Source organism: Nomascus leucogenys, chromosome 7b (assembly GCF_006542625.1).
Source record: "Nomascus leucogenys isolate Asia chromosome 7b, Asia_NLE_v1, whole genome shotgun sequence".
Classification (NCBI taxonomy): Eukaryota; Metazoa; Chordata; class Mammalia; order Primates; family Hylobatidae; genus Nomascus; species Nomascus leucogenys.
In genome coordinates this window covers 44,940,991-44,968,381 of record NC_044387.1, presented here as the reverse complement: position 1 = coordinate 44,968,381, position 27,391 = coordinate 44,940,991, and the positions used below count along the sequence as shown (strand labels likewise).

General features: G+C 47.8%; 1 protein-coding gene across 15 annotated transcripts in view; it reads left to right on the top strand.

Moving 5' to 3' along the window:
• The window catches only part of MICAL3 (microtubule associated monooxygenase, calponin and LIM domain containing 3), a 238,895-nt gene that overhangs the window by 92,909 nt on the left and 118,595 nt on the right, over positions 1-27,391 (top strand). For 13 of the 15 annotated variants that reach the window (XR_004030947.1, XM_003278329.3, XM_030815781.1 and 10 more), the window contains exon 2: positions 26,637-26,974. Coding sequence is in view for 14 of the 15 variants with exons in the window: in XM_003278329.3 (XP_003278377.2) it covers positions 26,711-26,974 (264 nt within the window). In the remaining variant the exon portion in view is untranslated. Of the gene's footprint in view, positions 1-12,038; positions 13,506-14,399; positions 14,748-26,636; positions 26,975-27,391 lie in introns of those variants that run through there. The other 2 variants (XM_030815783.1, XM_030815784.1) reach the window with 2 other exon arrangements.

Genomic DNA, 27,391 nt, shown 5'->3' with positions numbered 1-27,391 from the left:
CCAGAGATTCTGGTACATTGTGTCTTTGTTCTCATTGGTTTCAAAGAACATCTTTATTTCTGCCTTCATTTTGTTATGTAGCCAGTAGTCATTCAGGAGCAGGTTGTTCAGTTTCCATGTAGTTGTGTGGTTTTGAGTGAGTTTCTTAATCCTGAGTTCTAATTTGATTGCACTGTGGTCTGAGAGACAGTTTGTTGTGATTTCTGTCCTTTTACATTTGCTGAGGAGTGCTTTACTTCCAATTATGTGGTCAATTTTAGAATAAGTGCGATGTGGTACTGAGAAGAATGTATATTCTGTTGATTTGGGGTGCAGAGTTCTGTAGATGTCTATTAGGTCTGCTTGGTGCAGAGCTGAGTTCAGGTCCTGGATATCCTTGTTAACCTTCTGACTCGTTGATCTGTCTAATATTGACAGTGGGGTGTTAAAGTCTCCTGTTATTATTGTGTGGGAGTCTGAGTCTCTTTGTAGGTCTCTGGGGACTTGCTTTATGAATCTGGGTGCTCCTGTATTGGTTGCATATATATATTTAGGATAGTTAGCTCTTCTTGTTGAATTGATCCCTTTACCATTATGTAATGGCCTTCTTTGTCTCTTTTGACCTTTGTTGGTTTAAAGTCTGTTTTATCAGAGACTAGGATTGCAACCCCTGCTTTTTTTCGTTTTCCATTTGCTTGGTAGATCTTCCTCCATCCCTTTATTTTCAGCCTATGTGCATCTTTGTACATGAGATGAGTCTCCTGCATACAGCACACTGACGGGTCTTGACTCTTTTTCCAATTTGCCAGTCTGTCTCTTTTAATTGGAGCATTTAGCCCATTTACATTTAAGGTTAATATTGTTATGTGTGAATTTGATCCTGTCATTATGATGTTAGCTGGTTATTTTGCCTGTTCGTTGATGCAGTTTCTTCATAGCATTGATGGTCTTTACAATTTGGCATGTTTTTGCAGTGGCTGGTACCAGTTGTTCCTTTCCATGTTTAGTGCTTCCTTCAGGAGCTCTTTTAGGGCAGGCCTGGTGGTGACAAAATCTCTCAGCATTTGCTTGTCTGTAAAGGATTTTATTTCTCCTTCACTTATGAAGCTTAGTTTGGCTAGATATGAAATTCTGAGTTGAAAATTCTTTTCTTTAAGAATGTTGAATATCGGCCCCCACTCTCTTCTGGCTTGTAGGGTTTCTGCCGAGAGATCCACTGTTAGTCTGATGGCCTTCCCTTTGTGGGTAACTCGACCTTTCTCTCTGGCTGCCCTTAACACTTTTTCCTTCATTTCAACCTTGGTGAATCTGGCAATTATGTGTCTTGGGGTTGCTCTTCTCGAGGAGTATCTTTGTGGTGTTCTCTGTATTTCCTGAATTTGAATGTGGGGCCTCTCCTACTATTCTAAGTCACCATCACCTGTGCATATCCTTCCCAGCACCCATAAGTTGTAATTATGTGCTTCCTTGCTTACTTGTTTATTGTCTGTATTTTCTACTAGACGGTAAGTTCCCCAAGGGCAGGCACTGTGTTTCCATTCACCACTGTAAGTTTAATTGCAAGCACAGATCTTGACATATACTATGCACTCAATAAATAATGTGCCAAATGAGGTGAAAGGTGGCAAGACACGTGTGTCTCTGCCTGACACACAGCTACTGTGGGGATGCTCAGGTGCACACCTCATTGGTATCTTCTCATGCAAAGCCGCGTGCACATCTGAGAAGGATATCTGAGAACCCTGCTGGTGCAGGTTCTAAATGCCACAGGCTGGATCTGTGACTCATCCCTGCCCTTCCTCCACATGTCCCTTTCTGCCCATTTGGGGATGCCAGACTCAGCTTGCATTCAGGGTACACATTGAGTTCGGTCAGTCTGTCCCTTCAGAAGGGACAAGTCACTCTGGATCTGGTTCCATGGAGTTGGTAACTTGCTGGTAGTTTGCCAGGCAGGGAGCATGTGTCCTGTTGGCCATTTATATAGCACACAACCCTGGTCCTGGTCAGAAGCCACACCCCGTTGGGCTCCCAGCTGTCTGCCAGATCTGATGCCAAGCAGTGGTGTGTGGTTCTTCCTTAGTATGTGAAGCCTGGTGCAGATTCCATTCACAGGCTGCTGGGTCCCTCAGATCACTCTGTTTTCTCAGACCACTTATGCGATACCCTTGTGGGGGTTTTGTTTTTCGTTTTTTTCCAAATGGTGGTATAACATACATTTTATAAAGTGCACAAAGCTTGGGTGTGCAACTTGAATTTTTATATATGTGAACATCTGTGTGTACGCAGCAGGGTTTAGTCAGGGGAGTTAGGGATAAGGGACTTATTGTGGGAATTAGACTCTCCACAAGTTGGGGGACCGGGGGTGTGGGGGTCCAGATGGTGTGGGGTTCCAGATGGTGGGGAGGTCAGAGAGGAGTCACTCACTGGTCGCCTGAAGCACTGGTGTGGTTGGACACGCCCAAGCTCACAGGGATGCCCGGAACCCGGTCTATTGCGGAGGTGGAACCGCCGGAGGAGGGTGTGTGGGGAGGCGCTGCCTCTGGGGAGCTGCTGTCCAGCTGGGTCCCCGGCGCAGTGACCGGTGGCAGGCCTGGGGCCTGTGATTGGCCAGCAGGGTCAGCGTGAGGAAGAGGAGCTGGCCGCAGTGTGGAGAGCGGGGCAGGCTGGAACCTGCAGGTGCCCATGTCTGTGTCCTTCACCTCATGGCCACTGCTTCAGTTCACCTTCCAAGCTTTACGGAATGTCCTGGCATGGCCAATTCTAACTCAGACTCTAACTGGGGGCCCTGGGAAACAGTTCCCAGCTTAACCAAGTCGACACAGCACCACTGTCCAGATCAGGGTCCCAAGTCCCAGCCCTGCCCAGATAGCCACTGTCTGAGCCGCCTTCTGCACTATAGACATAAACTTTGTTTGTTCTTGTCTTTGTGTACATGGAGTTGTGCAGTATTTTCTGTCCTGTGTCTGCCCTCTTTTGCCCAGCACTAATCTGTGAGTTTCGTCGGTGTGTCTGGATGTCGCAGTAGTTTATTCCTCTTTCCTGCTGTGTGGTATTCCATTGTGTGACTGTAACTGCAGCTTATCATTTTGCTGCTGTTGGTCATTTGAATGTTTTGAGTATTATGAATAAAGCTGCAATGAACATTCTTTTACTTGACTTTTGGCTAACATAAGACATTCATCTCTGTTGGATGTATCCCCAAGAACAGAATTGCTGAGTTTTAGGGTAGATGTGTATGTAGCTTCAAGAACCACTGCTGAACAATTTTCCATAGTGGTTGTACGAGTTCACACGTGCATTGTCTGGGAGTTCCAGTTGTTCCCTATCGTTGCCTACTCGTGGCATTGTCAGTCTTTAATTTTAGTTATTCTGATGGGTAATAGGATCTCATTATGGTTTTGATGGACTTCCTGTCACTAATATGTTGAACACCTGTTCACATGCCTTGGTGATTTGAGTGTCCTCTTTTGTGATATGCCTGATCAAATCTTCTGCCCGTTCTTCCTTTGGTGTCTGTTTTTTTCCTTATTGGTTTACACAAAATTTTTCTACATTCCAGATATGAGAGTTTTCTTGGTTACACCATAGCCCTTTTGCTTTAAAGAGGTTTATTCCTTCTGAAATGGAGCATAGAGGCTGGGCGCAGTGGCTCACGCCTGTAATCCCAGCACTTTGGGAGGCCAAGGCGGGTGGATCACCTGAGGTCAGGAGTTCGAGACCAGCCTGGGCATCAGGTGAAACCCTGTCTCTACTAAAACTTCAAAATTTAGCCAGGCGTGGTGACACATGTCAGTAGTCCCAGCTACTTGGGAGGCTGAGGCAGGAGAGCTGCTTGAACCCGGGAGGCGGAGGTAGCAGTGAGCTGAGATAGTGCCATTGCACTCCAGCCTGGGCAACAGAGCAAGACCCTGTCAAAAAAAAAAAAAAAAAGAAAAGAAAGAAAGAAAAATGAAATACAGCACAGATGGGTTTCAGGCCTGTTTACAGAGGGAAGCCTTTGGAAAAAATGTTGTTACTTATCGGTCTTTTTTCAGGAATTGGAAGTTAAATAACCCAACTTACACATGGTTTTAAAAACAAAATATTGGAGGCTGGGCATGGTGGCTCATGCCTGTTAATCCCAGCACTTGGAGAGACCAGGACAGGAGGATTGCTTGAAGCCAGGAGTTTGAGATCAGCCTGTGCAACAGAACTAGACTTTGCTTCTAAAAAAAAAAAAAAAAAAAAAAAAAAAAAAAATTAGCCAGGCGTGGTGGTGTGCCTCTGTAGTTCCATCTACTTGGGAGGCTGAGGTAGGGAGAATTGTTTGAGCCCAGGAGTTTGAGGTTACAGTGAGCTATGATGGCATCACTACACCCAGCCTGGCAGACAGAGGGAGACTCTTTCTTTAAAAAAGAAAAAAAAGGGGGTGGGGGGGGCCGGGCGCGGTGGCTCATGCTTGTAATCCCAGCACTTTGGGAGGCCAAGGCAGGCGGATCACAAGGTCAGGAGTTCGAGACCATCCTGGCTAACATGGTGAAACCCCATCTCTACTAAAAATACAAAAATTAGCCGGGCATGGTGGCGGGCGCCTGTAGTCCCAGCTACTCGGGAGGCTGAGGCAGGAGAAAGGCGTGAACCCGGGAGGTGGAGCTTGCAGTGAGCCGAGATCGTGACACTGCACTCCAGCCTGGGCGACAGAGTGAGACTCCGTCTTAAGAAAAAAAAGTACTAAGAGTGCCAGTCATTTGTCACATCAGGGTTGTGTCATTACAGTGATTGTGGTCACCCCCCTATGGTGCATGTAACACAATATATAAAGCCAGGGTATAAAATGTCTAAGTGTTCTGGTTGTTCATCGTATCAGGGCAGTGTTATTTCAAGGAGTGAATGTGTTCACCAAAGTGTGGTGCATGTACTGCATTACGTAAAGTTGGCTTTATGTTTCTTAAGTGTTCCTTGCACATGCGCATCACAACAGTCTTATTTCAGTGAGTGAATGTGTTCACCACACTAGATATATCTCATACACTACATGAAGACATATGCAGACAGGTGTTTCTTTCTTTCTTTCTTTGTTTTCATTTTGAGACGGAGTCTCACTGTTTCGCCCAGGCTGGAGTGCAGTGGTGCAATCTTGGCTCACTGCAAGCTCCGCCTCCCGGATTCACGCCATTCTCCTGCCTCAGCCTCCTGAGTAGCTGGGACTACAGACGCCTGCCACCACGCCAGGCTAATTTTTTGTGTTTTTAGTAGAGGCGGGGTTTCACCGTGTTAGCCAGGAGGTCTCTATCTCCTGACCTTGTGATGCGCCCGCCTCAGCCTCCCGAAGTGCTGGGATTACAGGCGTGAGCCACCGCGCCCGGCCTGCAGACAGGTGTTTCTAACAGTACTATTCCTCGCATCGGGTGGTGTTCCTGCAGTGGGTGAATGTGTCCACCACGCTATGCTGCATAGAGTAAACTATGGCAAGACACATGTAAATAAAACCCAATTTATCTCGAGTGCTCAGAGTATACACTCAGAAGCCAAACCTTTAATTCTTTCCCTAAAGATCTGAGTGTGTGTTGTGGGTCTGGCACTGCTAAATGCCGGGAATAGAAACCAGACCCAGAGCCACTTGCTGTCTTCTAGGAGCCCAGCACCTGGTGGCAGGTGCTTGGAGAGCAGAGGTAAGATCTGTGTATAGGAAGAAGGGAAGGGCAAAGTTGTTCTGGGAAGGGCTTGGAGATATGGCCCTAAAGCCCTGATGGATGAGTAGGTTCATGTTCGTCATCTGCCTTAGTTCAGAGAAGACCGAAGCAGCTTAGAGGACAATCAGAGGTTCAGAGAAGTGTGTGCATGGGTGGGGAAAGTGTGTTCTAGGCTGTGAAAACAAACTGTGCTGGAAAGAACATGGGTGTTCCTGGAGCAGCAGGCACATGTCGGGGGCTGAGTACAGGGGTGTTGGGAGGTTAAGGTGATGGGGGTGGAGGTGAAGCAGGACCTGCAGCCCCAAGGTTAGCCTGGCAGGGAAATGGTGTCTTTCAAAGTGTAAGCAAGGGGGTGGCTTAAGTAGATTTGTTTAGAAAGATCACTTTGGAAGAAACATAGTATGGGAATTACACACTTGAGCAGGGTTTATTTGCGTCCCCATGTTTATGGCAGCATTGTGCACAGTAGTCAAAAGGTAGAAACAGCCCAGTTGTCCATTGATGGGTGAATGGAGAAACTAAATGCAATGTGGACTACAATGGAATTATTATTCAGCCATAAAAACGAAATGAGGTCACGGTATATGTTACAATGTGGATGAACATTGAAGCCCTTATACTAAGTGAAATAAGCCAGACAGAGAGACAAATACATGATTCTACTTATATGAGGTACCTGGAATAGACAGATTCATAGAGCCAGAGTAGAATGGTGATAACCATGGGCCAAGGAAGGGGAAATGTGGAGCCAGTGTTTAATGGGTACAGAGTTTCTGTTCGGGATGGCAAAAAAGTTCTGGAGATAGACAGTGGCGATGGTTGTGCAACATTGTGAATGGATTTAATACCACTGAATTGTACAATTAAAAATGGTTAAAAACAACTTTTATGTTTTTTATATATATATAAACACAATAAGAAAATAAACCAAAATTATCTTGAAGAAGGGTCTACATTTAGGAGACTATTGCAAGAGTCCAGGTAGAGATAATGAAGTCCAATGCAGTGACGTTAGAAAGGAAGGAATAAATGGGCGAGGAATTCAGGAGGAGCAAATGTGAATATAGCCTGCACTGCGCTGCCTCCCCACCATGCTTAGCATGGTACAGTCGCCTGCACGCCCACGCCCCCGGCCTTTTGCAGTGGGAAGTAGGAGCAGTGTGGAGGCCAGCACCTGGAGTTCTGACTTAGGTAGATGGCAGTTTTACTAGAATTGCGATTCAGGGAGAGACATAAGTTTGGGAAGGAAGATGGGGTTCTGTTTTGAGTAACCTGAGTTGGAGCAGAATATGCCCTGGCATATTCTGATGGAGATGTCCAGGGGACAGTTACAAAGATGGCACTGGAACGAAATAGAAAGAGGGCCAAGGACAGAGCCCTGAGCGCCTCTGTACTTAGAAAGTGGCATAAAAAGCCGGAGGAGCATGCGCAGAGAAACCAGGGCAGGAGCGTTCAGCTGTATAATCCCTTGTTCTCCACCAGGTTGGCTTTTCGGTTACTCTACATGTAGAGTCACGCTTCTCCCTTGGGATATTCCTTTTCCAAGCCAGGCTGTTGTTGGGAGGGCACAGAAGTTCTGGAATGCTAAGGTTGAGGATGGTGAAATGGACTCAGGGAAGTTGGATTGTGTATCGGGAAGTTGTAGACCTTTAGTCTTCTAACCATTTCTGCTTTGTTGATTCCACTGTCCCTTCATTGCATCTTTGCTCATGTTCTACTGATGAAGAAAAATTGAGAGCTTTGACCAGCATCAAGGTCAAGATGAAAGACATCAGTAAGACCTTACAGTCCCATGGATACCATCAATTAAAATGCCTGTGCGTTTATGTTTTCCAAGGTCAAAACATTTTTTTCATAAATCTTATTTTATTTCTTTCATCAGTGATTTAGAAAATTTTTGGGCTTGGGACTCACAACCTGTCATTTTATACAGTATTTTTGAAAGCATCCAGCTGTCAGGAGGAAGGGACAATGCCTGTTTGAGGATTTAACTGAAACGTGTTTGATTCCTTGGCTGTGGTGCTGAGATCTGTCATGGTGAAGAGAGATTTGTGCAGTAGTACCCTTCCGACACTGTGGAAGGAGGGGTGCCGGGAAAACATGGACAGATGAACGGGTTCTTCATTTTAGTTTGCGAAGCACTATTCTCAACAAGAGTTACTTAAAAAAAAAATTGTTTAAGTTTCCAGGTCTTCCAGCCAAGCCCAGTTGAATGCTTTTCAGGCAGAGGCAGGATAGCTGTGACCTCCTCAGCTTTCTGCCTGCTCTGAGCTCCCTTCGTGTTGCTGAATTGGCAGCAACAAGTAGATAACTTCTTTTTTCACATTCCTCGTAAAACTGACTGAACCATAATCGTCTTCTTCAGGTTTGGGAGATATTAAATATCTGATACTAGATTGTGGTGATGGTTGCACAAGTTGGCAGATTTACTGAAAATCACTGATTGTACACTGAAAACGGGTGACTCTTATTGTCTGTAAGTTATACCGCCATCAAGTGGTATAGAAAAACATGCCCTCCAGCCTGAGAACAGTATGTTTTTCCGGCCTGGTGGTGCTTTCTGGGGAGCCAGAAGCCCTGCTCTGAGCCCTTTGGCTTCCTGGCCGAGCCCTCCAGAGGTACTGATGTTAGGAACTTGGTACAGCTTGTGGCTGTCACCTGGCTCCCCTCCCCTTGCTCTCTCAGGTGCTCGGCACCTAGCTTGGTTGGAATATTTACCAGGAATGAGCCAAGCCCATTTTGGTTTCTGGCCAGAGGGTAGCTCTCCAGGATCCAGAGCCCAATATCCAGTTTGTGGCTTATTCAGATCCCATGACTCTTTCCCCCCATTGCTATTTGGTCGATTTCATTGCTCTGTCGGCACCCAGTTTACAGGGTGTGTTAGGCCATTGTTGTGTTGTTATAAAGAAATACCTGTTGCCAGCAGGGATGGAAGCTTACTGTGAACAGTGGGTTGAGTTGCCCTGAGGAAGGAAGGTCAGAGCACTGGAGCTATTGTGGGCATGTTACTATGTCATCCTGCAGCAATATTTATGAAATACCTGCTGTTCTCACACTGTGGCTTGAGATGCTCTGGGGCTTCTGGTTGGATGTCTTCTGAAATACAGGGTTGCTGAATTAAGGCCCTTTAAACAAAGTCTTTATGTCCATGGTGTTTAGCACAGGTTGAATATCTCTTCTGAAATGCTTGGGATCAGATGTGTTTTGGATTTCATATTTTTTTCAGGTTTTAGAATATTTGCACTATACCTACCAATTGAGCATCCCTAATTGGAAAATCTGCAATCAGAAATGTCCCATTGAGTGTTTCCTTTGAGTGTCCTGTTGATGCTCAAAAATATTCAGATTTTGGAATATTTCCAATTTTGGATTTACAGATTTGAGATGCCCAACCTGTATCTATATCAAATATTTATTTAAGTTGAACAGAGTACATTGACTTTTCCTTGCCCCAGTGAGTGGTATTTCTCAAGGTGTTATATTTAATCTGTACCTGAACTGGTCCAAGGGGATGAGATGTGCCTGATGCGCTGGCTGTGCCCTGGTGAGTTAGAGTCTGTGGAGCTTGGCTGCAGACACAGAGCTCTCCAGGATTTGTGAGAGGGCTGACGGTGTCCTTTGGTGGCCTTCCCATAAGGATGGTGATACGGTTTGGCTGTGTACCCACCCAAATCTCATACTGAATTATAGCTCCCGTATTCCCCACGTGTCATGGGAGGGAGCTGGTGGGAGGTAACTGAATCATGGAGGCGGTTACCTCCATGCTTTTCTTGTGATAGTGAGTTCTCATGAGGTCTGATGGTTTTATAAGGGGCTTCTCTCCCTCTTCGCTCTGCACTTCTCCTTGTTGCTGCCATGTGAAGGAGGGTGTGTTTGCTTCCTCTTCCGCCATGATCATAAGTTCCTCGAGTCCTCCCCAGCCATGCTGAACTGTGAGTCAATTAAACCTCTTTCCTTTATAAATTACCCAGTCTCAGATATGTCTTTATTAGCAGCATGAGAATGGACTAATACAGATGGCTTCCCTGGAGTTAGACTTGTGTAAGCCACAGTTGGCGAGAGGGTCACAGCAGTAACACTTTCTAATATCCCTTAAGGAACACTGGGGTTTGCCCAGATTTTAGGCGTCAGTCCTTGCAGCAAGCCAAAGGATATGTATCCCAGAGCCAGCAGGCCAATGAGCAGTAGCCCTGTGCCTGTAGCAAACTATACAAGTGCTTTAGAAAACCAAGGGGCGGGCAAAGCCCAGCTCAGGACCTGAGACTACCACTGGGCCCCAGCAGATACCAGAAGGTGGCCTGGGCCTTTTGGCCATCAGGTGCTGGCATCTTAGGCCAGGGTAGATGTGGAATGGAGCCGGTAGTCCCTCTGGCTCTACACTGGCTAATCTTATTGGTGCTGAATTGAGTACAGATTAATAAGTCTTCTGTAGAAAAAAAATGTAGTAGGTTGCTGGCCTGGAGCCCAGAGCAGTTGGAATTTTGGAGCCCAAAGAGGTCATGGCAGTTGGTTTTTGGCAACTGGTCTTTGGGAGAAAAGAAACCACAGTTTTGGCTATAGTTCAATATGCCCCGAACAGGGTAGGGTCACCCCTAGGGCAAGGGCTGCATAAGTGGGGAGAAGTTGTGGGCTGTAGACTTTCAAGACCTTGCCTGAGTGTAGCTTGGGGAATTTTGCAGTATTGCTTGAGCAGAAGAAAGCAAGCTTGTTACTCACTTTCTCTGAATGTTTCACTTCCAACCAAATGGATCTCCTTCCCATGGAGCTGGTGTGGTGAGGGGTGTAGCTGGGGGAGTGATCTCAGGGGTCAGTGGGAATCAGCAGAGGGAGAGGTTTGGCTTGGAGAAGCATTTGACCCACTGATGAATTGTGCCTAAGTCCCATACTCTTTTAAGCTAATTTCAAAGGAAAATACATTCCACCAAGCTGGTTTAGGGTCAGTTGTCTAGATTTATTTCTGCTTTGGAGAGAACAACTGAGATTTTCTCCATGAAAATAGTTGAAGAAAACCATGGCCTTGGAGCTAGCTAGCCCTCATTCCCCATTCCCTTCTGTGGCTGGGAACCAAGACACACTGCTTGGGTTGGAGCATGCACACCTACCTTATTGGAGAATAAGGACCCTCCTGCAACAGAGCTGTGCTCACCATGCCTGCGCCCTGGTGCATACACTTGAACCTGGTTTTCTTTCTTCCCGAGTCATTTGCATCTCTAAGAAGCCTGTGGGCATGAGGCTTCCTTTCAACCAATCTAACTCTTGGGAGCTTCAGCATCATAATACCAGTGACTTAGTGTCTGAAAAAGGTAAGGATCATCCTGGAATGTGAATGGAAAACAACGGTCCTGTTGTTTTCATGATTAGGAACCATTCAGACTCCTAATATGCCTTAGGGAACTCAACTGTGGCTGCTTCCTGGTCCTTCTGACACCCCCTAAATTGTAACAAGTTAGTAACAAGTTAATCATCATGCAAATGCCCTTTCTCATTTTGTGTAATTCTGTGACATTAGATGTTACGGCCCAGGCGAGCCTTATGTTTATCTTTTTCCTTCTTTCTTGGCATCTGCCCGCATCTGTACTACGTGCAAGCATGAACGTGAATTCCTCTACCTAGCCAGACCCAAACACAAACGTGTAGGCAGACCTGGACTTAATTCCAGAGCAAGTGAGGAGTGTTGAAGGGGAGGCACACACCCAGGTGGGAGGGAACACAGGGGAAAAGGTGATTGGCTGCCTGGGGCTGGGGTGGGCGGGGTCGCTTTAGTGAGGTCCGGAATGCTGAGCTGCAGTCTCAAGTGCAGGAGGGGCATTGTAGATTGTAGGCAAAGGTGAGGAGGCGGAGGTGAGGAATACCTAAGAGCGTGGTGCATGCTGGGAACCTGAGAGGATGGGTTGCATCTATTAATAGTAGTGAGAGAAGTCGGCTTTTTGGGGCTTGCTGAGGGTTTGGATTGTTTCGTAGTGTCAGCAGAGGCTGAAACGGGTCACATTGGCTCTTACAAAAGACCCCTCTGGCACTCGTGGAGGATGTATTGGAGCGAGTTTAGATTAAGGGACAGCTGGCCGGGCGCGGTGGCTGATGCCTGTAATCCCAGCACTTTGGGAGGCCGAGGTGGGTGGATCACTTGAGGCCGAGAGTTCGAGACCAGCCTGGCCAATATGGTGAAATCCCATCTCTACTAAAAATATGAAAATTATCCAGGTGTGCTCGTACACGCCTGTAATCCCAGCTACTAGGGAGGCTGAGGTGGGAGAATCACTTGAACCCTGGAGGCGGAGGTTGCAGTGAGCTGAGATCGCGCCATTGCACTCCAGCCTGGGCAACAGAGCAAGACTCCATCACACACACAAAAGAAAAGATTAAGAGGCAGCTGTGCTGGTCCAAGCTAATGTCAATCAAGGAAAATGACCAAGGCCAGTCTCAAGTCTTAGTCATTTTAAGAGATTCATTTGCCAAAGTTAAGGATGCATACCCGGGAGACAGGTCTATGCCTTGCTCCGAAGATGATTTTGAGAGCTTCAGTATTTAAGGGAGAAAGAGTGGGATATTGTGAAATATACAGTTTTCATGTTGAGGGAAGGGAAGAATAGTCATTCATGCCTTTGACTCTGAACCTGCCTTTTTACATAAGATAACATAAACAGTAGAGCAGAGGAAACAATCAGATATGCCTTTGTCACAGGTAGGCAGAGGGAAGACTTTGAGTTCTGTCTTATGTCCCCGCACCTGTGAAGATAAGCTGTCAACTTACATTGCCATGATGAATTTTAACAGAAATGCTTTAGGGTAAAGATCTTGGGGCCCACAAGGAATTTCCTTGTGGGCAAAATGTGAGGGAGTCATCTTTGTAGTCATCTTATTTAGGAACCAGAATGGAAGGTGGGTTTGCATGACCCCTTTCCCAGCTTGGCCTTTCCCTTTGGCTTAGTGAGTTTGGGGCCCCAATATTTATTTTCCTTTCACACTAGGAATCTCGGGGCTTCCACCAGGATCATGGTAGGGAGATGAACATTCTAAAGTTAGAATCAACAGGTTGGGTTGAGGAGTGGAAAACAGAGAAGGGTCTGAGATGACCCCAGATTTCCATTTGTGGGTGGCAGGTTTGACTCCATGTGGGGTAGGCTTCCTTGGTGGGAGGCACCTGTGGATGGCTAAATGGAGATGTTTAGTAGCTTTGGATCTCCGGAGCAAGGTCAGAATGATAAAAATCAAGGGCCATCCAATTTTTCGAGAGCGGCAGATGAAAGACTTGCAGCTGAGAGCCTGGAGGCTGGCGTGGAGAGTGGGCAGAAGCAGGAGACAGAGCACAGCCAGGGGAGGGCGGGTTCCAGGAAGCGCTGCAGCCAGGGAGCTAGCCAGATAGGACTGGAACGCATCTGAGCCGTCTCACTTGAAAGCCACCGTCGCCCTCAGTGGAGTGTTGGAGACAGAGGCCAGATTGGAGAGGGAGTGAAAAGATGACCGGAAGAGGGTCATTAAGAGGGTGGGGATGGGCTGGGGGCCCCAAGACACAGCACCAGTCTGGAGGAACCAGTAGGGGTATTGTAGAAGGCAGTATTGGGGCCCCACCTATGGGTGGAGATGATGGGGCAGGTACAGCCACATCAGTCCTCACTGCGGGGACTTGCAGAAAATATGCTTTTGTCCCACCCCCATTCCACTCCCGAGGCTGGCGTTTCATGTGTGCAGCTTTCCCTCTCACTTGCCTCCTCCATCGCCGCCCAGCAAGTATGAAATGCACAGTAACCCTTTGAGTCCTGTGTCCTCCTGCCTCAAATGAAGAAATGTTGCCTTGTCTGACACCTGGGCTTGTGGCAGCTTCGTGGCTTTCTCATGCAGATGTTAGCCATACAGGTAACTTGGAATCAGAAATGTTATGGGTCCTTCACTCGTCTCTGGGGTAGTGGGCTGGGGCTGTTGCATAGCATTTGTTGACGCTGATACCGCAGTTCTTTTGTAGAAACCAGTTTCTTTTTGTAGGGGACAGTGACACTGAAACTATTTGGCTATTGAAACAAAGCTGCCTCCAGGTCCTGGCTCCTGACAGGCTCTCTAATGCTGGCAAGAACAGGCCCTGAGCTGGGTGTGGGGCCTGCTGGGCAGAGCCTGTGTGAGCCAAGTCCAGGGCTGGTCGTGGTCATGGAGAAAGGGCAGGTCTCCAGGGGAGCACCTCCCCCGCTGGGCAGAAGCCATCTGGACTCTCCTCGTAGGGGTCCCAGTCTCTGTGACTCCCAGCCTGGTGCCACTGCCTGAAAGCACACGGTTCATTTTCATTTGATACGACTTCTGTCTCATATCCTAACTCAGTTCTGCCTGGAGAAGTTCATATACATAGCCGTTTGTTCATCACGTGGCCCTCACTGCGCACCACCTATTGTGGTCCAGGGACTGTTCCAGGTGCGAGGACGCAACAGTGAATAAAATGGCAAAAATCCTCACCCTTCTGGAACTTACATTGTAGCAGAAAGATGGATTGTAAGTAAATAATATTTAGAGGCTGGGTGTGGTGGCTCACACCTGTAATCCCAGTGGGAGGCCAAGGCAAGAGGATTGCTTGAAGCCCAGGAGTTCGAGACTAGCCTGGGCAACATAGACCCCATCTCTACAAATAAACAATTAGCTATGCTTGGTGGTGTGCGCCTGTGGTCCCACCTACTCTCAGGAGGCTGAGGCAGGAGAATCACCTGAGCCAAGGAAGCTGCACTGAGCTATAATTATGCCACTGCACTCCAGGCTGGGTGACAGAGTGAGCCTGTCTCAAAAAAAAAAAAAAAAAAAAAAACCCCACAAAAAACAAAAACATTTGGAGTATGTCAAGTTGTAGTAAGTGCTTTGGAGAAAACCCGGGAAAGAGGAAGAGCAGGTTTAAACGGTGTGGCCAGGGAAGTCCACACTGAGAAGCTGGCATTTGAATATATGTGTCAGCTGCATTAGAAGGCTCGTGCCCTGGAAGTCAGAGCTTCTGTTCACTGCTGTTATTTCTGGAGCGTAGAAGAGTGCTTGGCCCATAATAGATGCTCAGTAATATTTTTTGAGTGAACGGATCGGAGCGAAGAGCATTTTTAGACAAAAGGAGCTGCAGATGCGAAGGCTGAGGTGAGAGGGTGTCTGGTAGGTGGGGAACGTGGGGAGGCCATTGCGGCCGGCGGGGATGGGAGAGGCTGGCGGCAGGAAAGGAGGCAACAGAGGGAAGGCGTGTGTATGGGCGTTGGTCTGGTGGGGGCTCCCTGAGGTCAGAACTGTTTCTGTAATAATACTGAGTGCTATTATGTGCTTTTCCCACCCTCGTTTGCCCAGGTGTGTACAGTGGGCTTTTCTGGAGGCTACGTGATGTGTGCTGCTGCTGCAGACGGAGCAGGCAGGAGAATCTGGCTGCTACACATTAAAGAGATTTGCAGAAATGTAGAACACTGTCACTCTTCTCACTAAATTTCTGTCTTGGAAAGTAATTTTTTTCTTAAGATTTATGTTGTTATTTTAAAGTGAATTAATGTTGAAATTTTGTCTCAGTTTTAATTTTACATATAGTAAATATTGATAGCCCTTTGGGTCCTCAGTATTTTTTTTTTTTTAAGAGACGGTCTCGTTCTGTCCCCCAGGCTAGAGTGCAGTGGCATGATCGTAGCTCACTGCAGCCTCGAACTCTGGTCCTCCGTAGCTTTGAAGTATATAAAGGAGTCCTGAGACCAAAATGTTTATGACACATTTATAGGGCCTTGTAGGCCATTATTTTATATTTGCTTTTATGCTGGCTGAGATAGGAAGTCATGGCTGAATCAGCTGAGGAAATTTAGTGAAGACAGTTTACCAATTCCTGATTTGTCTTTGAGGACAAAGCAGGTGTATCTGGGCGGGCAGCATGCTGTGGACGGGCACCTCAGCAGGAGAAGGCTCTGGAGTCACTGCGTGCTCATGCTCTACTCCCTTCTCATAGCTGGGCTTACCTCTGCCAGGGGAGATAGAGGGAAAGGACATGTTTTGTACACAGTGTCCACAGGATGCGTGTCAAGAGTGACGGGGCAGGGGCAGGGGCAGGTCATTCTTCCTCGGGTGTGGTCAGCAGAGGTCTCTCTGATAAGGTGAGCCAAGACCTGAAGAGCAAGGAGCACTCTGCATGGCTGGCCAGGGCAGCCCCGCCCAGGGAGGCCTTGGTGAGCAGGAGAGAGGCCATCTGGCTGGGCCTAAGGGTGTTGGGGAGAGTGGCAGGACCTGACCTGGGGCTGGGATGTGGCAGTCAACGTGTCTGATGGGTGTTTTAAGTGGATGCTCTGGCTGCTTTGTGGAATATTCTGGAGGGTGGGTTTGGAGGAGCAGAAGTAGGGGAGGCTCATACAATGAACAAGTGAGAGCTGGTGGTGTCTCAGTGAGGATGATAGAGAAGACGTGGTGAGAAGTGGTTGATTTGACTGTATTTGAAGGTAGAACACAGAATTTTCTGAAGAACGGACCGTGGGATGTGACAGAAATGCAGACGGGGGCAAGGTTTTGGGTTGAGTGTCCGGGTAGCTGGCGGTGCTGTTTACCAAGATGCAGAACACTAGGGAAGGAGCAGGCTCTGGCGAGCGACATCAGAGTGTCGCCATCCAGAGATGCCTGTCAAACATCCAGGTAGAAATGTCACACAAGCGATTGGTCGCACAAGTTCAGGAGAGACGAAATAAATATTAAGGCACCACTGGTTATCGATACTGTATAGATAAAGCTACGGGAGGGAGGATCCTTCAGGGCACAGCTTTCACAGTGGCTTGTGTCTCAGTGGGTCATGAAGTCAATACAGTGGGCACCAGCAATTTTCAAAAAATGAAATAGAATTGAAAACAATATCTCAGTAGTAAGGGCTGTTGTAAAATGTTTAATTTTATGCCAACTGATAGGGGACTTTTGCCCTATGAAACGTTTTTAAAATTAAATTTATGTAAAAAGAGAGCTGTGTCCTAGATCACAGTATGAAGCTTTTTTTTTTTAACTGTAGATCACAGTTTAAAAGCCACTGATGTAGAAGGACATGTAGTTTCAAAAGAGATCAGAGACTGAGTTGATTCCGGGGCCATTTCAACATGCAGAGGCTTGGGATGGGTCTGGGACCAGCAAAGGACGCAGAGAGGGGCTATGAGGCCACAGCAGGACCCAGAGAGTAGTGTCCCCTTGTCCTGGAGGCCGGTGAGGTTGTGGGGGGGGCGGGCGGTAGTGAGCTGTGACTTGTGCTGCAGACAGGTTGAGGAAAACAAGGGTTGAGAACTGATCGTTAGATTGGACAGCCTGGAAGTCATTCATGACCTTGATGAGGCATTTCTGTGGAGGGCTGAGGACAAGGTCTACTGGTTGGAGGTTCAAAGATCACAGTGGGAGAAGAGAAAGTTGTGAACAAAGCATTGACAATTCTTTCAGTGAGTTTTGCTGTCAAGGGGAGCAGAGTAAGTTAGTTGGAGCGGGTGGGGTCAGGACTGGGTGTTGAAAGACGTGTCCTTGCTGAAGACAGTTCAGTGGGGTGAGGGAGGATCACTGCAGGGAAGGGACCAGTGTGGGAGGCAGCATGCTTGAGTAAGAGCGGGGACAGGATCAGAAGCACAGGCAGAGGCTGGCTTCAGCGAGACATGTGGCAGATGTTGCTCACTGTCATTGGAGGGAAGGCAGATGAGATGGGCATAGACGTTGATTACCGATAGAAACTTGTGGAAGAATGCCAAGAAGGTGGGGAAACTGAGAACCACGGCAGAAAAGAAATTGTGTTTTCGTTTTTTGTTTTTGTTTGTTTTGTTTTTTGTTTTTTTGTTTTGAGACTGGATCTCGCTCCGTCCCCAGGCTGGAATGCAGTGGTGCAACCATGGCTCACTGCAGCCTCGACCTCCTGGGCAGCTGGGACGACAGGTGTGCATCTATGCCCGGCTAATTTTTTAATTTTTTGTAGAGATGAGGGTCTTGCTATGTTGCCCAGGCTGGTTTTGAACTCCTCCTGAAGCAATCTTCCTGCTTCAGCCTCCCAAAGGGCTGGGTTTACAGTCATGAGCTGCCACACCCAGCCTGTTTTGGTCTTCTACACAGAAATCGAATCCTTGAGAAATGAACATTGATTGCAAGCTGCTCAGCTTGGTGCCGTTGACATGTCATCGATAGGCAGGTGTGGGGTGGCTGGTGGGCCTAGATGACCTTTCAGATGGTGCTGAGCCTTGACTGCAGTGTATTTTGTGGTTCTGTGGCCGTGATGACTGGCAGGCGAGACACCTGAGAAACCCCATATTCTGTTCCAGGTTAGTCTCCTGCCAGCTGTGTTTTGGGCCAGTGTTGGAAAGCCTTAGCTGCAGGCTCTGCCCCTGCGAGAGGGAGGAAGCGACCTGACCCGAGTGCCTTGGCAGGACCTTGCGTGTTTTCTGCAAGTTCTCTGGTCATCTCGTGAGGTATTTCTCTCCCTTCGGACTGCTGGAGCCTTGGCATTCTCTGAGCCCCTGTGTGCAGTGGCCTGGAGGTTGCCCTGTACGGCCTACCAACCAGCCAGCTTCCTGGGTCTGCACAAGTGTAGGTGACGGGGTAGCCCTTTAGTCAGCAGAACCTTATTGAGCACCTGCTGTGTGCCCGAAACTGGGTACATGGTGCTAAGCAGAGTATTGGGTTGGTGCAAAAGTCAGTGCGGTTTTTGCCATTAAAAGTAATGGCAAAAGTAACTGCACTGACTCCTGCACCGACCTAATAGATTGGATTCCGGCCCTTGAGGAGAACAGCTTTTTCTTGGGATTCTCCTTTGGTTGTGTTTTCCCACATCCTCAATGAGGCTTTCTCCCCACCTAGAGGCCTTTCATCACCCCTGAGGGCAGGGCTCTTGAATTAGTGGGTCAGGAAAGTGTGGGTCTTTTGGTCTGTACTGTTGACAGTGGGCAGGTTGAGGTCCACCTTCTGTCCTTCCCCAAGCTCCTACAATGGATGGAGTAGTATTAGGTGATTGGAAAATGTTTTGTCATTGACTCCTCATAGGCGTTGCTGATGGCTGGGGTGCAAGAGCCTGCCGCAGAATGCCGACTGATACGTACTGTGTTAGCACTGTTTTAGTTGCTTTGCCTTTTGGCAGCCAGTAAGAAGAATTACTGTGAAACCAGACTGCTCTCACTGCCATTTGGAAAGGGCTCCATTTCAAAGGAGCAGATGCAGTGATAAATCATGAGGAGAAAAAGAATCCTGTATTGTGTGTCCGTGCTGAATTTACTTGAAACTGCATATCCATTGCTAGCTGGGCAGCTATCTTCCTGGCAGGCAAGTTCCTGCTCTCGGGTGGTTAGGGACTGGAGGCATGCATTCTCATGAGCTTTCATTTCTCAAGCTGTATTCTCAGGTGGTTTTTCATAATGGCTAAGGACTTAGGCTCTCAACTGGACAAGTCTGGACCCAAAACATGCCTGCACTGCCTCCTTCTTGCTTTGTGACCTTTAAACTTCTTTAAGCTGCACTTTCCCCATCTGCAAAATGGAGGTCATATATCCTGCCTCGCGGGATGGTGGTGAAGATGCCATAGGCGTGGATGTGGCACCGAGTAGTAACGACTCAGTATCTTCTATCTGTCTTGTTTAACGCTACAGTTTGGCAGGACTTACACAGATCTTACTCCTTTAGCCCCCCCCCCACCCCCCCCCCCCCCCAATGCCATTCTCACGCTTTCTAGAACAGATGGAGTGGAGAGGGGAAGAGTGATAATGGAGCAGAGAAAGTTCCAAACCATTTTTCTTTCCTTCAGAAAACAAAACCATCTGAACCCTGTTGTTCTGTTTTTATTTAGACTGAGTATGCACTTTTGTTGCTGGGGTTTATTGATAAACTGCTGGATGATAACAGCGCTACTGTGGGTTGGGCCTTGCTGTGTTCCTGGCACTGATAAACATTTTACATTCGTTACCTTACTTCCTACAAAACCCTGTGATTTTCATTTTACAGATGAGGAGACTGTAGGATGGTGAGCCTCAGGCATTCTTCTTGATTACTTGTTTTGGGGGTTACTTTGAACGTGAGTTGACATCATCATTGGTGATTGTGTTTATTGGGTGCCTCGTTGTGATTCAGACATTTTAAGTGTTTGGGGTGACAGAACTGCAAGGCAGAGGTCAGCTCACTTCTGACTCACTTCATTTCTCAGCTGCGTGGATGTTCTTAACTTCGTTTTCATGAAGAAATAGGTTGTTAGCAAAGAACAGAAATGAAAAATTAGAAAAGATACAACATAAGGGTTAGGACTGTACTACGGTCCTGCAGGATTAGGGACCTGGAAGAGAACCCAGAGGTTATCTGGGTCTGGCTCTTCTCAGTTGCCTCTAGAGAGGGGTCATCCACACCCAGCCAAGCAGAGTGCGGGTCATGAGAAAAGTGCCACACTCTTGCAGTGTTCCTGTTAGACTGTCACTGCCCATCCAGGCTGACTGTTGCATTCCTGGATACCACGTTTTGGTAGCACATTGGAAGTCTCTCTGTAACATGTGTCCAGGTCTCCTTCACCTTCCGCAGCCACGCAGGCCAGGCTAGTGCTTTCCCCAGAACCGGTCCTCCAAGTACAGAGCTGCTGGGCTCCATCCTACCCTCATCACCTCCACAGAAACACGACCTATTTCTACTCCAGGTCAGGTTATAGCGCAGAGACCCAGTCCCTGCCCTAAGGAAGTTCACAGTTAGTGGAGGAGAGAGACATTTAAATAATGTCCTTGCAGAGTGGCAGGAGCAGATGAGAAGTGCAGCTGGGTGAGTGACAGGCAGGAGAGGGGAAGGGCACAGTGGTGGGGGGAGGAGCTGGCTTCATGTTTCCTCTCCATCCTGCTGAGTGTCAGCTTGATGATAAATAGGATGGAGAGTCAGGATAGATCCCAAGATGCAATACATGGTGATTCAATACCTTCTCATGATAGAAATACTCACCAGACTAGGAATAGAAGAAAACTACCTTCACCTAGTAAAAGCCATATGCGAAAAACCATGGCACGTGTCATATTCAACAGTGAGAGACAGAAAGCTTTTCCTCTTATGATCAGGAGCAAGACAGAGATGCCCACTTGTGCCTCTTCTATCCAACATAATACTGAAGTTCTATACAGAGCAGTTAGGCCAGAAAAAGAAATTAAAAGGCATCCAAATTGGAAAGGAAGACAGTTATCTCCATTTGTAGATGATACGATCTTATGTGTAGAAAATCCTACAGATTCCACCAGAAAAACCTGTTCAAGGCTAGTACATAAATTCAACAGAGCAGCAGGATACAAAGTTAATACACAAAAATCAGTTACATTTTTATATACTAATAGTGAACAGTCTGAAAAGGAAATGATGAAAATAATTCTGTTTACAGTAGCATCAAAAATAATAAAACACTTAGGAATTAGCCAAGGAGGTGAAAGCCTTGTACAATGAAAACAATTACCCAAACAATACACATTCAGTGTACTCCCTGTCAAAATCCCAATGATTTTTTTTTTTTTTACAGAAATAGAAAAACCCATCCTAAAATTTACATGGAATCTCAAGGGACCCTGAATAGCCAAAACAGCCCTTCTAAAGGAGACCAAAGCTGGAGGACTCACGCTTCCTGATTTCAAAACTTACTATAAAGCTATACTAATCAAAACAGCGTGGTACTGGCATAAAGACAGACATATAAACCAATGGAATACAATAGAGGGCCCGGAAACATACCCTAACATATATGGTCAAACCATGTTTTGTTAAGAGTTGGGGTCTTGCTGTGTTGCCCAGGCTGGATTCAAGCTCCTGGGAGGATCAAATAATCCTCCTGCCTCAGCCTCATGCACCTCACTTACGGTCAGATTATTTTTGACAAGGATACCAAGACTACTCAGTACGGAAAGGACAGGCTTTTCAAATAATGATGCTAAGTTGCCTATGTTGAAGGAAGACAGATCAGGAGCCCAAGGCATGTTGGCGATTTGGGTCCTGGTTTCTGAGGGAAAATATGAGGGAATCCCAGTAATCCATAGTGCATTTTTCATCTAAGCTTCCTCCTGATGGCATTCCAAAACAAGTGTTCCTCTCCACCTACTTTTTTCTTTTTTTGGTTTTTGAGACAGGATCTTGCTCTGTTTCCCAGGCTGGAGTGCAGTGGCATGATCATGGCTCACTGCAGCCTCAACCTCCTGGGCTCAAGCAATCCTCCCACCTCAGCCTCGCATGTAGGTGGGACCACAGGCAAATGTCACCACACCCAGCTAATTTTTTTGTTTTTGAAGAGACAGGACCTCACTATGTTGCCCAGGCTGGCCTTGAACTCCTGGGCTCAAGTGATCTTCCCACCTTGGCCTCCTAAAGTGCTGGGATTACAGGCATGAGCCACCTCGCCTGGCCTTCCACCCGCTTTCAAGGTCTATTTAGATGAGACATACCTCTGACTGAATGGGCTAGGGGAAGGCGCAGTTCATAGATTGCTGTGTAAGCTTCAGAGATTTGCACGTTCGCTGGTGTGTTCAGGGTGCATTGAATAGGGAGAAAACTAAGCTTCACTCTGATGCTATACTCTTGAAGTGTCATTCTTATTTTGTTGTTTTGTTTCTTTTTTCTTTTTCTATTTTTAAACACGATTCTCCTTTCTACTCCCACACAAACATCCAGCTACCTCTTCTAAGAGCTAGAGATTGAGTGTTCTCATAGCCAGCCAGAAGTCAGTGACAACCTTCAACTATTGTTGTAAATAGAAACATAACCATGTCCTGCATGTGCTTCAGAGGCCGTCTCTGCAGTGCCGTCCTCCACAGCCAAGGCCCATGCGAGCCTTCTGAGTCAGCAGTCAGCTGCTGCGGACAAAACATGCAGGCTGGAGTCAGCTGGCAGAGACTCACAGATGCCTGGAAACCTGGCATCACCTCCTCTTCCTCCCCCCAACCCCCCAACCCGGCTCCTCACTTCCTCTACCCCTTCCTTGCACACCTTGGCTTTTCAGTTTCTGGGATTTCTGGCACCTTCCTGCCAGGTTTCCTGGTCTCCAGGTTCCTGTGATTATGAACTGTACACAGGGTGGTGCAGGACAGGCCAGGAGGAGCATGATCTGGCTTTGACCTTAAGGAATGAGGGAAATGGGGGCGGTAACAGGAATAGCCCTGCTCCGCTGTGCTTCCCGGCTGTTGTCAGAGCCAATGAGAATGCCGGGTAAGCCCCTTGCAGTGTGAGACAGGCCCAGCCCAGCAGAGCCACAGAGCAATGCTGTCACACTCTGGAGGAGTCTTTGCGCTGCAGTCATCATTCAGCTGCAAAGCAGGAAAAGTGAGGCAGCCCAGGGGAATTCATCTTGTGTCGTCTTACCTTGGGTGCCGGTCGCATTGTTCCAGGAGCCAGCCTGCCTCTGTTCATCGGTTGTCACCAGTGCCCTGCAGGTCGAAATCTCTTCGGCCGGGGAATTGATACTTGCCTGCTGGTTGGCTCTGCAGCTCTCTGGGAGCTGTGGCTGACATCTGTTAATTTAAAAGTGTTTTCACTAGCAGAAGGATTGGGGACAGTTATTAGTGAAGCCGTTCCTCTGTAGTGGGGTTTGATTTGGAAATTCTTTGTGGTGGTTAGCAGCTCTTTGGAAGTGAATTATTTCAAACCGAGTGGATTACAACCAGCCATGGGGTTGTTAGCTCACACGGAAGAACTCTTCTTGGGAAATAGGTGCCCCAGACCCTCTTTCAGGGGAGGTGTAAGCCAAGGCAGGTGCTATGATGGGAAGGATTTTGAGTTACGGGTTGCAGGACCTTTAATGTATTGGCTTCAGCAAGAATGTCATGGTTCTGAGTGCTCTGAATCCTGGCAAGGAGTTGAAAGTGGCTACTGTTTAGAAACAAAGAAAAGTCATTTTCTTCTTTGACATGAGGTAGCGGTGGATCAGACCCAGTGTATGCAAAGCTTACCAAACCCTGTGACTCTGGTGGAGTTCAGGTTGACTGTGAATGCAGGCAGGGTACACAGGGTCAGGATTGTGCCGTGCTGTGTGCTTGTCAAAGAGCAAGTGAAGCCTCAGAAGTCCCACAAAGAGGTCAGGAGGCAAAGAGGGTCCCTGATGTAGAAAATGGTGTGGAACCTTTGTTTCTAGTCATGGGTTGTCAGCTGTCACCGTTTCTCATGCCTTCGCATAAGCACATCTGCTCTTTGCTGCCCTACAAGCCATCTTTTGACTCTCTAACATTTCTAAGATAAGCCTTGGCTTGTAAGAGAAACATTGGGCCCTTTTTAGGAACTGTAAAGTATTTCTCTTGCTGCTACCTAGAATAAAACATTTGTTTTTGGGGGAAACTGAATGTTAATTCCAGTTAACTCCATTTCTTGCTGGCCTCTTGGCCATGTGGCTATTGGGAGAAGCTAAGTTTGTTAACAGTGTATTGTTTTTGTTTTTGTTTTGTTTTGTTTTGAGACAGGGTCTCACTCTGTCACCGAGGCTGGAGTGCAGTGGCACAATCTCAGTTCACTGCAACCTCTGCCCCTCGAATTCAAGCAATTCTCATGCCTCAGCCTCCTGAATAGCTGGGATTACAGGCGTGTGCCACCACCCCTGGCTGATTTTTGTATTTTTTGGTAGAGATGGGGTTTCATCATGTTGGCCAGGCTGGTCTTGAACTCCTGACCTCAAGTGATTCACCCGCCTCGGCCTCCCAAAGTGCTGGGATTACAGGCATGAGCCACCACACTGGGCCAGCAGTGTAGCTTTTAACATCTAGAGCCAGGAGGGGTTGTTGAGTACGTGATATATTTGAGGCCAAAAGCCCAGCCAGTGTGTTCCATCTGCAATGGATCCTCCACATTATGTGACGAGTGTTGTGTCTGTTGACATAGAAAACATAAGGCGGAGAGGGCAGTTCCTTGTATTTAGTTACAACTTTCTCTCATGAAACTTAAGATGCATCTCATTTGGTTTGGTTTAATCCTGTGATACCATGGTGAGGTGCGGAGAGAAGTGGCATGTCATTTCTACTTCACACTGCTGCTCAGTGTGCTTACCCAAAGTAAGAGCTTCAGGGCCTCTTCTGTATCATTCTGGAACATGGTGCCTGTCTTCCGAGAGTTGGTTTCAGCAGCACCTGCAGCTGAATAGTGGGCAGTTTCTTGCTTCTACATGCCTGCTGAACATAGTGCATCGACCACTCCCTTCCTCTGCACCCCACCCCACGAGTACATCTTTAAAGCAAAGTCCAGTCTAGTGTTGGTCACCCTCGTGGTAAATTGGTGATGTGCCTGTGCTGGGCTGTTGTGATGAGAGCACCAGGAGCAAGTGCTGTGGGCATGTGGATTTCTCAGCAGTAGCCTCGGAGAACTTCAGAAGTGAAAGTCTTGGCCAGGCTTACGCCTGTAATCTCAGCACTTTGGGAGGCCGAGGCGGGCAGATCACGAGGTCAGGAGATTGAGACCATCCTGGCTAACACGATGAAACCCCATCTGTACTAAAAATACAAAAAATTAGCCAGGCGTGGTGGTGGGCACCTGTAGTCCCAGCTACTTGGGAGGCTGAGGCAGGAGAATGGCGTGAACCCGGGAGGCGGAGCTTGCAGTGAGCAGAGATTGCGCCACTGTATTCCAGCCTGGGCAACAGAGCGAGACTCCATCTCAAAAAAAAGAAAAAAAGAAAGTCTTAGGGGTGCTGTCTAACCTCCTTGTCTTACACACAAGGAAACTGAGGGTTCGTGCGACAGTGCTTACCCGGAGTTGTGCAGCGCGGTCGTGCAGCCGGGGTCTGGCTGTGTGGGCTCAGCCCTGTGGTCACACTCGTCTCGTCACCCTGACCCACTCTCCACTCTCTAGTTTTGTTCTTTGTCCTTTTGCCTCCCACCTTCCAATACAGTTCCAGTGGTGAGGATTCATCAGATGTGATGCAAAAACAATTCTGCAGACTCACAGGGGCCGGTGGGTGCAGGAGTACACGCGGTGCCATCTCCCACCTCCCAGCCTCTGCCCAGCAGACTCACTGGATGTAGGTGTGTGGACATTTCCATAGGTGGGAGGCATAGATATCGTCATTTACTGCTGTTCAGTTCGATTCGGGGTGAAAATGGAATGACTGAAGTCTCCCGACCCTTTACCTTATGCAATGGCAGGACTTCTTCAGTTCTTTTAATCCCTGCCAACTTTGACACTCCGGAACTTTCTGCTCCTTAGACTTCTGTGACGCTGCTGGTTGGTTCTCTTCAGACCTCTCCCTACTGTTCCTCATCTTTTAAGAGGGCTCATCTTTCTCTCCCAGCCTCTTGAAGGTGGGGCCTCCTGGATCTCTTCCAGAGCCTGCGGCTCTTCTGCCCTGTGCACTCTCCTTTCGTGATCTTCCTGCTTTTGTAGGCTTAGCTACTGCCCGTGTGCCAGCGACTCCCAAATCTGGATCTGCATCCCCAGCCACTCCCTGAACTTCACATTCATACCAACTGCCTGGTGAGCACCTCCACTTGGAGCTCACATGTGCAGGTGAGGAAGGGGCTCGCTGCTCCACTGGCACCAAGGAGTGCTTCTATTTTTAATCCATTGGCCTGATGTCTCCGTTTAATCCGGGGCCTAAGCTGGAAACCTGGGAGTTATCCTTGCCTCTTTGATCTGTACGAGTCACTCAGGCCTGCCTGTGTCACTTTCCCATGTCCTACACCTGTTCCCTGCCTGGCTAACATTTATGCTGAGAGACTCAGCTGTCACCTGTCAGAGGCTCGCCTTCAGTGGGGACCCCCCCCCCACCACCACCAGTAGTGACTTAGATCCTCTTTCTCTGTTTCCGAGATCCCCTTGTGTCTCCCTCTCTAGTGGCACTTGGTACGGTCCATCGAGACATTCTGTGTCTGTGTCTGCCTCGTCTCCTAGACTGTCAGATCCTCGAGAGCAGGAACCATCCTGCTCACCTTTCCAGCCCCAGTGTCTCGTAGTGCCTGGAGTATTGCAGGTGTGCAGTCCACACTTGTGGATGGATGACTGCGACACTTGAGAACTCGGCTTGAAGAGGAGTATGTCTCCTGGAGAATGTTTGTAGACAGAAATGCTGACCATCTTTTTCTTTCTTTTTGTCAGATTAACGTGACAGTGTCAGGTGGACCCACAGCCATCCTACCTCCCCCTCTGGGGAGTGCTGAGAGTGCGGCAGCATGGAGGAGAGGAAGCATGAGACCATGAACCCAGCTCATGTCCTCTTTGACCGGTTTGTCCAGGCCACCACCTGCAAGGGAACCCTCAAGGCCTTCCAGGAGCTCTGTGACCACCTGGAACTGAAGCCAAAGGACTACCGCTCCTTCTATCACAAGCTCAAGTCCAAGCTTAACTACTGGAAAGCCAAAGCCCTCTGGGCAAAGTTGGACAAACGGGGCAGTCACAAAGACTACAAAAAGGGAAAAGCGTGCACTAACACCAAGGTAAGCTTTGCTCCTGTGGGGCCCTGGGGTCACTGACGAGATGCCTTCTCCCGCAACGTCTTGCATCTCTGGCCATTCATCATACATGATCTACGAGGTCTGGGTGCCAAGAAATTCTATGGCAAGTTCTGTGCCGGAGCCATCGACCGTATCCAGGTGCCAAAGAGGAGGATTGAGTTAGAGGTAGGCTGAGTGAGAACCAGGCAAAGTCTAGCCACAACCTAGCATAGGAAATCAAGCTTCAACCCTGTTGAAATTTTGTGGATGTCTTACCTCTTTTTGTTTGACTCACATGACCCAGACCCTGTTTTAAGCATATTTCATGTATTTACATATTGAACATTCAAAGTTTCAAGTATTTAAGAACAACCAAAGTCAAGTGACATGGGAACTTTTTATTTTGCTGAAGCTCTCTTT